Source organism: Cynocephalus volans, chromosome 3 (genome assembly GCF_027409185.1).
Source record: "Cynocephalus volans isolate mCynVol1 chromosome 3, mCynVol1.pri, whole genome shotgun sequence".
NCBI classification, from domain to species: domain Eukaryota; kingdom Metazoa; phylum Chordata; class Mammalia; order Dermoptera; family Cynocephalidae; genus Cynocephalus; species Cynocephalus volans.
The window spans coordinates 141,961,394-141,972,560 of record NC_084462.1 but is presented as its reverse complement, the minus strand read 5'-3'; the positions used below and the strand labels follow the sequence as shown (position 1 = coordinate 141,972,560).

At 45.8% G+C, this 11,167-nt stretch overlaps 1 protein-coding gene across 1 annotated transcript; it reads left to right on the top strand.

Moving 5' to 3' along the window:
- Window positions 1–7,059: 7,059 nt before the first annotated feature.
- Window positions 7,060–10,205, top strand: GPR135 (G protein-coupled receptor 135). The gene has a single exon (XM_063091340.1). The coding sequence runs from the start codon at window positions 7,070–7,072 to the stop codon at window positions 8,588–8,590; it is 1,521 nt and encodes a 506-aa protein (XP_062947410.1). The 5' UTR covers window positions 7,060–7,069; the 3' UTR covers window positions 8,591–10,205.
- The last annotated feature ends 962 nt before the right edge of the window (window positions 10,206–11,167 follow it).

The window sequence follows — 11,167 nt, the reverse complement described above, 5'->3', positions numbered from 1 at the left end:
TTGTTAACGTACCAGGTAAAATTAAAACCTTATTTACTTTAAAAATTTTATTCTATGATAATTACTATAATTTTGTTTTAAAGGCTCTTTGAATAATATCTGGAGTCTTAGTCCTCATAACAATGAGCTTTATGAGTTCATTATTTTAGTCTTCCAGTTCTTGAGTAAAAGTGCCCTCTCTATAAGCAGCATGCAATGGAGATGGATTATTTTAATGTACTCAAAACTAAGCAGAAATAGTCTGGGAAGGATCCTGCTGGAGTCGACCTCTTTGACAAGGCATTGTTATAGCTGCTGCTGGGGTGTTTTCTGTGCTGCAAAGCTCAGCTCTTACACCCACAGATACTAAAGTATCATAAACTGACGCTAAGGAGACCAACTAGTAATCAGACTTTTGCTATATCTTTAAGGCTTTTCTAAAAGGGATTGTTTATTGCATCATTGAAGTACAGGTACCTACACAGTAGAAATTAATCATTACCTCATTACAATGGAATGAGGCTCATACTCTATGAGAATCAGTAGATTCTCTTGTGAGGTAGGTAATAGTATTTTATTTCTAAACATATAGAAACTGAAGTAATGAACTCATCTTAGCTGGCTTTCTCACCCAGCAAGTCTATATAGACCCAGTTATTAGGACTGTGATTTAATTGTCTGACCATAAGGAAGACTATAAAATTAATGTTTTTGATTTCCCTATTACACAAAAACAGTTAAGATGTTTTTCACTCATTCTCTATAAAATTCTGTGGTAAAGAAATGACTTACTGACATAAAATGACTCTCTCACTACTAACTCCATATGACCACATTGGCAGATTTGCTGTAGTTTTAAAAAAAAAAAACAGAACCACCATTTTCTCTCCAAATCTCACAAGTCACATTAATTTGAAAAAAAAAATTGTTTAAAAGTTACATTTTAGAGCATTTTATAATGTGCCACCTACACGTCCTCTACTTTAATGAACTACACTATGAAATACATATTATTATCTCATGGCTACTAAGGGTGGGAGTATTTTTATCACTGACATTGTCAGCACTTGGTGATAATAAAACAGGAGACTGACTTTTTTTTTTTTTTTTTAAAGATGACCGGTAAGGGAATTTTAACCCTTGACTTGGTGTTGTCAGCACCACACTCTCCCAAGTGAGCCACGGGCCGGCCCCAGACTGACTTTTAATTGATGTTATTATTGTTTTAAAAGTCTCTACACACAACTGTACCAGGCAGACCACTCTCTCTGCCCCACTGTGGTATGCCCCTGTTTTTATCCCATGTACACACAGGAGAGAGATGCAGTTCAGGCATACTGAACAATGACCCCTAAGGTCATATTAGAGGCTGTGAATGTAGAACTTCTGCCTCCAGAAGTCCAGTATTTACCTACTATACTTCCTCCACTTATAAGATAGGGTGGCCAGAACTTGTTCTAGGATATAGTACTTTTTTTTCGTGACCGGTACTCAGCCAGTGAGTGCACCGGCCATTCCTATATAGGATCCGAACCCGCGGTGGGAGCCGTTGCTGCACTCCCAGCGCCGCACTCTCCCGAGTGAGCCACGGGCTCGGCCCTAGGATATAGTACTTTAATAAAAATGTTATATTTCTTGAAAGTTAAAAAATAGATAATGCTTAAATCTTCCTGAATTCTAGTCCAAAGCAGAGCCAAGCCCTTGCAATAGTGTTCATTTTTCTGTCCTCGGCCCTGTCTCCCTTGGAGTCGAAAACACTAGGGAGGTTTCACTCCTCCTCCTCCCACCTCCACATGTCACACAGCTTTGTTGATTTTACCTTCCCATCTCTGCAAGGGTCTTACCCCCTCAGTTAACCTCTTTCAAGTATTCCATCCTCTTCCTCCTCACTTGTTCTTTCCCCTAAGAACTTAAATGTGCTCATTGTAAACAAACATCCCTGTCCTTCCTTCCCTCTTTAGCTTGCTGTCACTCCTATCTCCTTTGTATTCAAGTGTAAAGATTCCTTACTTTCTGTTCCTTGGGTACATTTTTCATCTTCCATTTACTATTCAATTATTGAAATCTAGTTTCTGCTTCATTACTCATTGGAAACTGTGCTTGACCTAATCGCCAGGTCTAATGGTCACTGTAGGGCTTATGCTTGCTCCTTGCAGGCCAGTGTGGCATATTTTAGAGCAGGAACCTCCACTCTCTTGGTGCTGAGCTCACCTACAGAGCCATTCAGTGAGACTCCCAAGACCATTGGGTTGGTGCTGAGTCCCCATTAGTACCCACCAGGTGCTGTGATTGTATAGGCCCAGGTCCATCTCCTCTCCACCATGAACTTGCAATGCTCTTTGCTCCAAGTCCTCCAGACTCCATAAGAGTTTGGTCACCCTTCTCCTCAACCTCGAAACCCACAGATTCCATATTATCCCCTCTTAGGACAATGCTTTTCATACTTCAATGTGCATGTGAATTACCTTAACATGCAGAGTCTTATTCATTAGGCAGGGGCAGGGCCTTTCTAACAAGCTCCTATGTGATGCTAATGCTGCTGGTTGGAGGACTGCACTTTGAGTAGCAAAATTTTTTGAAAAATCTATTTTAATTACCTGATTGGGCCCAGGCTTTACAGGTGAGTCTCCCCTACCTGACAAATTCTCTTAGCTCTGAAATACATGAAAAACCTGTCAGCTCTCCACCTCTAGGTAAAGGATTGGAGATGACCTCAAGATCACAGCAACTTTTCTGAGAAGAGGCTGGGAAAATTACCTTATGTTCTTCTCTGAAAACAAGACAAAAAACAAAAGCGTAAGATAGCTGATTTCTCAAAAGGCCAATGTGCCTCATTAAATATATCACTCATCTGCTTAGCTTTTCTCTCTTTAACTGCTTAATTTTTTCTACTCCCTCGCACTCCACCCATGGTTCTTTTCTTCATTCGGTATGCTGTCCCTAAGTTGTTGCATTCATGCCCATGGTCTTCTCCCTTGTAGAGAGGCTGACAACATCCGAACCTAAATCCTGATGTCCAGAGCCATACTGCAGGTTCAGTACTGAAGAGGACAAAACAAACTCATCTTGCCCCTAGAATGTGCCCTTCTTCCCTAACTTGATTAATGGCACCACCATCCACCAAGCTAGGAACTTGGGATTAACCCTTGGCTCCTTATTCATCCTCTTCCATCCTCTCTGCTGATGCTCCTGAGGTGGATGTCTGTGAGTTTGGCTGGCCATCATTCCTTTCCTCTTCTTTTGTCAACACTCTTTTTCCTTCCATCTTTGCATGTAGTTATTTTGGGACTGCTAGGAAACCGGTACACCAGTCAGACTCTCTCCCCTAGGACCTGAGATCTTGAGAAATGCCATAATGTCTAAAAATTGATTGAAGTTGACTTATTTCACTGGTGCCCTAAAGAGATCATCCTCAATTAGTTTCTGCTGTCTCTACGTGCAGAACTGCCCTGACTTCTCTTGTTCTTGGAGCTGGTTATTATAGGCTGTCCTTTAGTAATATGAGCTTCTCCTATTCTTTCAGTAAATTCCTTTATTTGGTTATGTGAGCCAGTGCCCTCATTGTTTATGTTGCTTATATCCAAAAAACCCTAATCCATACACTACCTCCTTAAAATCTCTTTCCCTTCTTCACTGGAAAGAGCTACTTCAGACTCTTTATTTCTCAACTGGACTATTACAATACCCTTTCTTAACAGCTTAAGATTCTCCTCCTTCAGTCAAAGCATACTTGTTATATATCAGCAGTTTGTATATCTAGCAGTTTGCTAGAGTGCTAAGCACTGGGAATTTAATAAAAAGCCAGACAGATAAGGTCTGGGTCCTCACAGAGTCTACAGTCTACAATGGGAGGCAGGTAATACTTAGATAATCACAAAAATATACAGACTGTGGTTATGTGCTGCAAGTGGAAAATAGAGCACTGTGAAACATGGGAACATGATCCAATATGTGGGGAGAAGAGGGTGTCGGTCAAGGAAGGCTTCCCCTGGGGGACTAATGTTCATGTTGGGGTGAGGATGCTAGAGAACTGGGGTAGGGGGGCTTTCTTGGCAGAAGGGATGGCAAGTACAAATGCCCTCATGAAAGCCCAGTGTGACCGGAGAGAAGCAATAAAGGAAAGTGGTCCCGCATGAAACTGGAAAGGAAGCAGACTCAAATTATGCAATGCCTTGCAGGAAATGTTAAGGTTTGGAGTCTTCATCCTAAATTAAATGGAGAGAGCAATTAGGGGTGTTTAAATAAGTGAATGTCATGATCAAATTTGGTTTTTTTAATAAAGCATTCTGCCTACCATGTGGAGTGGGGACTGGATGTCCGAAGACTGTTAAGAGGTGATAGCAATAGTCCAAAGAGGAGAGGATGAGAGCTAAGATTCAGGTGGTGGACAAGAGATGGAGGAAGTAAACGGCACAGAAATATTCAGCAAGTAAAATCCCCAAGGCTGGTGGTGAGGAGGAATTTATCAAGAAAAATCCCAAGTTTTTGGCTTTAAGCTAGATGGATGGTGGCACCATTTCCTAAAACAATATTGAGGAGCAAGGTTTTCAGGGAAAAGGAGAAGGATCATGAATTCCATTTTGGTCATGTTGAATTTGAGGTGCTTTTGCATGTCAAAGGGAGAAGCCAAGTAGCAGTGAGTTGGGGCCAGGGATATAATTGGGAATTATGAATATATAAGGCCTTGGATGTAAGTGAGGTAAGCGAAAAAGTCCAGAGGAGCTGAGGACAGGGCCTTGATGGGTCCCAGCATGTAAAGGCAGGTGGAAGAGGATGAATTAGCAGAGAAGAGGATACTGAGGCAAACAACAAAGGAAGGAAACCAGGGGAGTATGAGGTCACTCTTGTCTTTCTGAACCATACACCCAATCATGGCCTTCCCTTGCTAAATCTCCTTCTATGGCAAGTGCCGTCAGCCTGCTCCTCCGATGAAGTTCAGTCTCCATAGCATGGCATGCAAGGCCTTCCATAAGAAGGCCCCAATAAACTGTAGTCATTTCCTTCTTCACTTCCCACCCCCACATATCCTAGGATTCAGAAACTGCTCACTTTAACACTAACCTTCAGACTTCATACATGCATCAAATGTACTTCCATTTTCCTTTTTGGAGGGAGAGTCCAATGTCACCTTTTGTGCAAAGTCTTCATCAGCTATCCTAGGAAGAGTTAGTCACCTCCATAGAATTTCATTCACATATATTTTTTTAAACAATATTTATCATGCTGTAATATATTTGTACTTGCCTAAGACTGTAAGCCTCTTTGGACTGGAATCTTTATCTTGTTTGCTGTTTCCTAAAACTAAGCACAATCTTGAAGGGTTGTGTTTGCTAAGTAAATTAATCTATAATTATATTTTTGTCTTAATTGAGTGGTCCATAACTGGGGTTTATTTCCCCTAAGAGGACATTTGGCAACATCTGAAGAGATTTTTAGTTATCATATCTGGGAAAGGTGCTACTGGCATCTCATGGGTAGAGGGTAGGGATTTTGCTAAACATCCTACAATGCATAGGATAGCTCCTGCAACAAAGAATTATCCAGCTTAAAATGTCACTAATGCTGAGGCTGAGAAACTCAATCTTACTATACCACTTTTTAGTGGTAGTATCAGTTTTAGTATACCACAGTTATGTTCTTCTATTTATGCTGGCAATTTCCAGTAGGGTATTTTTCCACAATGAAATAAGCACTCAAGGCACCAATATGTTTAATTCTAAGACCTACAAGTGTACTAGTCATCCTTTAGAGCAGTGTTTCTCAAATGACTGTGCATCAGAATCACCTGGAGGGCCCCACTCTGAGTTACAGATTCAGTAGATCTGGGGTAGGGCCTAAGAATTTGCATTTCTAAAAGTTCCCAAGTGATGTCGATGCTGCTGGTCCAGGGCCCACACTTTGCAAATCATTGCTTTAGAGCAGAGCCTAGGGGTAACCATTTGAGGCCATGCCCAGAAACTTGAGATGCAACTTCCCTGGGCAGCCACACCTTTCCTGTATCTCCCAGCTAGGTATCTGGAGCTGCTGCTGTGCTGACTGCCAGTCTGGCAGCACCTTAAACTCAGAACACATCAGAGAACAGACGGAGGCTGCCAGCGGGGCAAGGAACCAATCCCTCTTCCTCCCCCCATTTACTAGCCAGTTATGGTCCTGAGGTCCAAGCCCTTAAATACGAGGTGACTTCGTACCTCCAAGATCCACATTCTAGCTCCTCAGAGCACCTGTACTCTGAAATCGCCTACAGGGTTTAGATTCGTGGGCCCATCCTCGGTAATTCTGGGAGTCAGCCAGGGAATCTGCATTTTAACAAGCTCCCTACATCAATAGTTCTCAAAGTGTGGTCCTCAGACCAGCAACATCGTCATCACCAGAGAATTCGTCAGAAATGCAAATTCATGGGCACCACCCCAGACCTCCGGAATCTGAAACTCCGGGGTTGAGGCCCAGTCACTTGTGTTTCGACGCGCCCTCTAGGTGACTCTGTTGCACTCTCAAGCTTGAGAGTGATCCGTTAAAATTATTCTGCCCCTCTTGTTTAAGATCTCTGGATGGAAATCGTTTTTCACTTCAGGTTCTAGATTTCTTTCCTGTCTGCATATGCCAAAAACACCCACAGGGAGCAAAGCGCCCCCGACAAAGCCTCCCTGTGGGACACGCACTGGACAAGAGAGAGCCACAGTGAACCTTCGTTGAATGCGGTCATTTGTTTGCGGGCCAGTCCCGCTTCATGCTTCCGGGCAGTGGTCCCCGAGGAGGTCGATCTGGCACTCTCCTAAGCCCAGATCCCCCGGCTGGGTCACCTCGGGGAGAGGCGATGTCGTGGGCGGGCTTTTCGGAGGATACTGGGCTGGCGTCCCGCCCCGCGCTCCTGCGTAAACACGCGGTTCCCTTGGCAACGGCTGGAACCCACGTAAAAGGCTCCGCCGGATGCCCGGCGACCGCCTCCGCTCGGCCGACCCCGACCCGGCGCAGCGGCCGCTCCCCGCCGCCCTCCCCGTAACCTCCCCACCCGGCTCCGAGCCGCCCCTCCGGCCGAGCAGCCGCCTCTCCCGGTGCGGGATGAGCAGAGCCGCGGCCGCCGCGGAGCCCCATGGAGGAGCCTCCGCCGCCACCGCCGGCGCGCCCGCCAGTGAGCACGGCCTTGCCGGCCAGCCCGCACCCCGGCGCCCCCTCCGCGGCCGGCTCGCCTGGCGGGACTTCCTCCGCGGCGACAGCGGCTGTGCTCTCCTTCAGCACCGTGGCGACCGCGGCGGCCGCTGCGCTGGGGAACCTGAGCGACGCGAGCCGGGGCGGCGGCGCTGCCGTTCCCGGTGGCGGCGGCCTCGGCGGGTCCGGGGCGGCGGGGGAGGTACGGGCCGCGGGGGCGGCGGGGACGGCGGGGAGGCCGCCACTGGGACCGGAGGCGGCGCCGCTGCTGTCGCACGGGGCGGCGGTGGCGGCCCAGGCGCTCGTCCTCCTGCTCATCTTCCTGCTGTCTAGCCTGGGCAACTGCGCGGTGATGGGGGTGATCGTGAAGCACCGGCAGCTCCGCACCGTCACCAACGCCTTCATCCTGTCGCTGTCCCTGTCGGATCTGCTCACGGCGCTGCTGTGCCTGCCCGCCGCCTTCCTGGACCTCTTCACGCCGCCCGGGGGCTCGGCGCCCGCGGCCGCCGCGGAGCCCTGGCGCGGCTTCTGCGCCGCTAGCCGCTTCTTCAGCTCGTGCTTCGGCATCGTGTCCTCGTTCAGCGTGGCCCTCATCTCGCTCGACCGTTACTGCGCCATCGTGCGGCCTCCGCGTGAGAAGCTCGGCCGCCGCCGCGCGCTGCATCTGCTGGCGGGCGCCTGGCTGGCGGCCCTGGCCTTCTCCTTGCCCTGGGAGCTGCTCGGGGCGACCCGGGAGCCCCCGACGGCGCAGAGCTTCCACGGCTGCCTCTACCGGACCTCCCCGGACCCCGCGCAGCTGGGCGCGGCCTACAGCGTGGGGCTGGTGGTGGCCTGCTACCTGCTGCCCTTCCTGCTCATGTGCTTCTGCCACTACCACATCTGCAAGACGGTGCGCCTGTCGGACGTGCGCGTGCGGCCGGTGACCACCTACGCGCGCGTGCTGCGCTTCTTCAGCGAGGTGCGCACGGCCACCACCGTGCTCATCATGATCGTCTTCGTCATCTGCTGCTGGGGCCCCTACTGCTTCCTGGTGCTGCTGGCCGCAGCCCGGCAGGCCCAGGCCACGCAGGCCCCCTCGCTCCTCAACGTGGTGGCTGTCTGGCTGACCTGGGCCAATGGGGCCATCAACCCTGTCATCTATGCCATCCGCAACCCCAACATTTCCATGCTCATTGGGCGCAACCGCGAAGAGGGCTACCGGACTAGGAATGTGGACGCTTTCCTGCCCAGCCAGGGCTCGGGTCTTCAAGCCAGAAGCCGCAACCGTCTTCGAAACCGCTATAGCAACCGGCTGGGCACCTGCAGCAAGAGGTCCTCTTCCAACCCGGCGGGCGGTGCGGGACGAGACCTTGCCATGTGGGCCCGCAAAAACCCAGTTGTGCTTTTCTGCCGCGAGGGGCCACTGGAGCCGGTGACTGCAGCGTCCAAACAGCCTAAATCCGAAACCGGGGATACCAGCCTCTAAGAAGGGTTGGGATGGACACCTGGTGAAGGCAAATTTCCACCCTCTTCATTTAATGATACAGAATTCCGGGGTAATCGTGGGATTTCATAAAGCCAAACATTTAAACTAAAGAGACAGAGGGGGAGGGTTACCAATCCCCCCAAACAACATAAAAGACAATGTCCCCTTCTTCAAAAGTGCCAAAAGGAATGTAAAATGCAAAAATTAAAAAACAATCTTAAACCACACAACCAAGTGTTGTGAACTGTAAGTGCCAAAAATGACTAAAATAAAATTCACAAATACTGAAAAGCTTACGTACAGGATCACACTGTGAAACAAACAAAATCTTGAATGCAATCAGTATTTGTTCAAATGCATAATTTCAGGAATGAATGGAGACCCTCACAGCTGCCTGAAAGCCCCTCTAAACCACCAGCATTCAACAAAACTTCAGATTCTAGAACTTGATCCTCTGACACATGCTTTGGGTGCTTAGGCTGGGAGTGGAAAATTCTTACGCTTACACACACTGGTGCATTTCCACACCCCACACCCTTATAACCTTTATGGGAAATTTTAAATTAATACCGCAATTAAACCATTTTAGGATTTTAAGAAGGTGGTTTATTACTAGATACAATTCAACCACTTGAAGGGCGAATAGAAGTATGAGCATAAATGTATGTGTTTTTAAAAGTATTTCAGGGTGGTACATAAAAATTCATGTCCCTTTCACTCCTATCCTACCCCCAAATCTATCTAGCTTGGGAAACTTTGCAGCTGTATACTAATTCTAATCTGCTACTTTTATTTCTGACAATTTGGGGGATACTGGTCTTAGAATGGCTTCACATTTAAAAAAAAAAAAAAAACTTACATACCAGAAAATCTTTGTCTTTTGAGGTAAATTTGATTTTTGGATACAACAAAAAAGGTAATTAGAAGTCAAGGTGATTGAATAAGGTGAGTGATGCCACTTTATTTTTATTTTTTATAAAGTAACAACATTGGCTTTCCTATGTGGCTTTTAACTGAGAATGATTTTAAAGAGAATTTCTAAAAATATTTGAGAAGTGGTCACATTCTTGGAATAACCATAGAGCTTTCCAAGGTAATCATACTCTCCCACATTTGGAACTTGAGTATCTTTTAAAAATACCTGATTGTTGCTTTAGGTATGTGACTTGTCTAAAATAATGTAGTCTTTATTAGAAAGAGAGAACAGGTGTGGGATTATTATATTTTTATAACATGGTATTAAAAACAAGCAAAAAATCAGGTACTTCAGACAAACTGAAAATACTTCTGAAATGAGCAAAACAAAGATGATTTTCACAAAAATTCAAAAGCACAATTTGGGATTTGTGTATGTGAAATTTCTCACATTAAATGCCACTGTACAGAGAATCATTTACTCAGAATTTTCAAAGATGTTTTTGTGTTTTCTCCCTCTTTCTTTCCCCTCCATCTTGCCCCTCTTTTTTTGAATTCTTCACAGCCTTAACTGAATAAGTATTTTAAACTAGGTATGAAAAGAGATCAACTATGATATGAAGATTTCAATGTGAAATAACCAACATCTGTTCTTGTAAAGTATTTAAAGATGTTTATTAGTATTTAAGTCTGCGTGACAGCTGGGTGTATGTCATTATTTTGTAATCAAAGATGGAAATACATTATCCATGTCAGAGCAAAAGATGTTCTTTGTGTGTGTGTTCTTGGGATATCATCACAATCAGAAGTTTATAAATTATCTGTGTATATTTTGCTACACTCAATGTAGTACAAAGTAGATTAGATAATCTGTCCTCTAGCACTTATTATTATAAAATATATACAGACTAAATGCGGCTGACTAACGTTTAGCTGATATCCGCAGTGTTTGCTGGTTAAAGGCAAAAAAATAGTTGCGTATTTTTAGGCACAGTGAGAAAATGGAAGTTCTGTCTGGGCTTTAGGAGAAAAGGTAAATTCTTCCAGTTATGAAAGGCATCATAGAACAGAAATTGGGCAATTATGAATAAAGGGCAGAAAGAGTTAGAAATCTTAGGGGAAGGAGGTGAGCATGTTGCAAAATAGGGTATTGCCTGAGAGGAAGAACTGAAGGAAGGTGTTGAAAAATAAACGTGGCGTGGAATATGCCTGCCTGGTCAGTGAAGGAACCATCTGAGAGATTGAAGTGACAAGGTGATGGCATGAAGGACTTAAGAAAAGAAAGCAAATTCCCACCCTTCTTCATCAATGGTCGGAGGTTTTAGGAAAGGAATGGCTTGGGAAAGAAAACATTATGTTAGTGGGTCTAAAAGCCATGGTTGGCAAGAACTAGAGGGGAAAGAGAATGTTGCTAACAAGTTCCTGAACAATTTACAACATTATGTTTGTTTTTTAATACAAGGCTGGACAACTATTCAGTGGTAGGACTGGGATTTGAACTGTAGACTGTTTGGCCTCAGAGCCCCATGTTCCCATCTCTACCTTCTGCTGCCCCCTTGGTATGGAAACCGAGGATAAGAAGTTGCAGTACTATCACCATCATCATCATCATCATCATTAATCATTTTTGCTTCCTACTTCATATGACGACAACTTCCTAGG

What these genes read in the sequence shown, in the direction of transcription:
- GPR135 (XM_063091340.1), top strand. Translation starts at nt 7,070, where the DNA reads ATGGAGGAGCCTCCGCCGCCACCGCCGGCGCGCCCGCCAGTGAGCACG.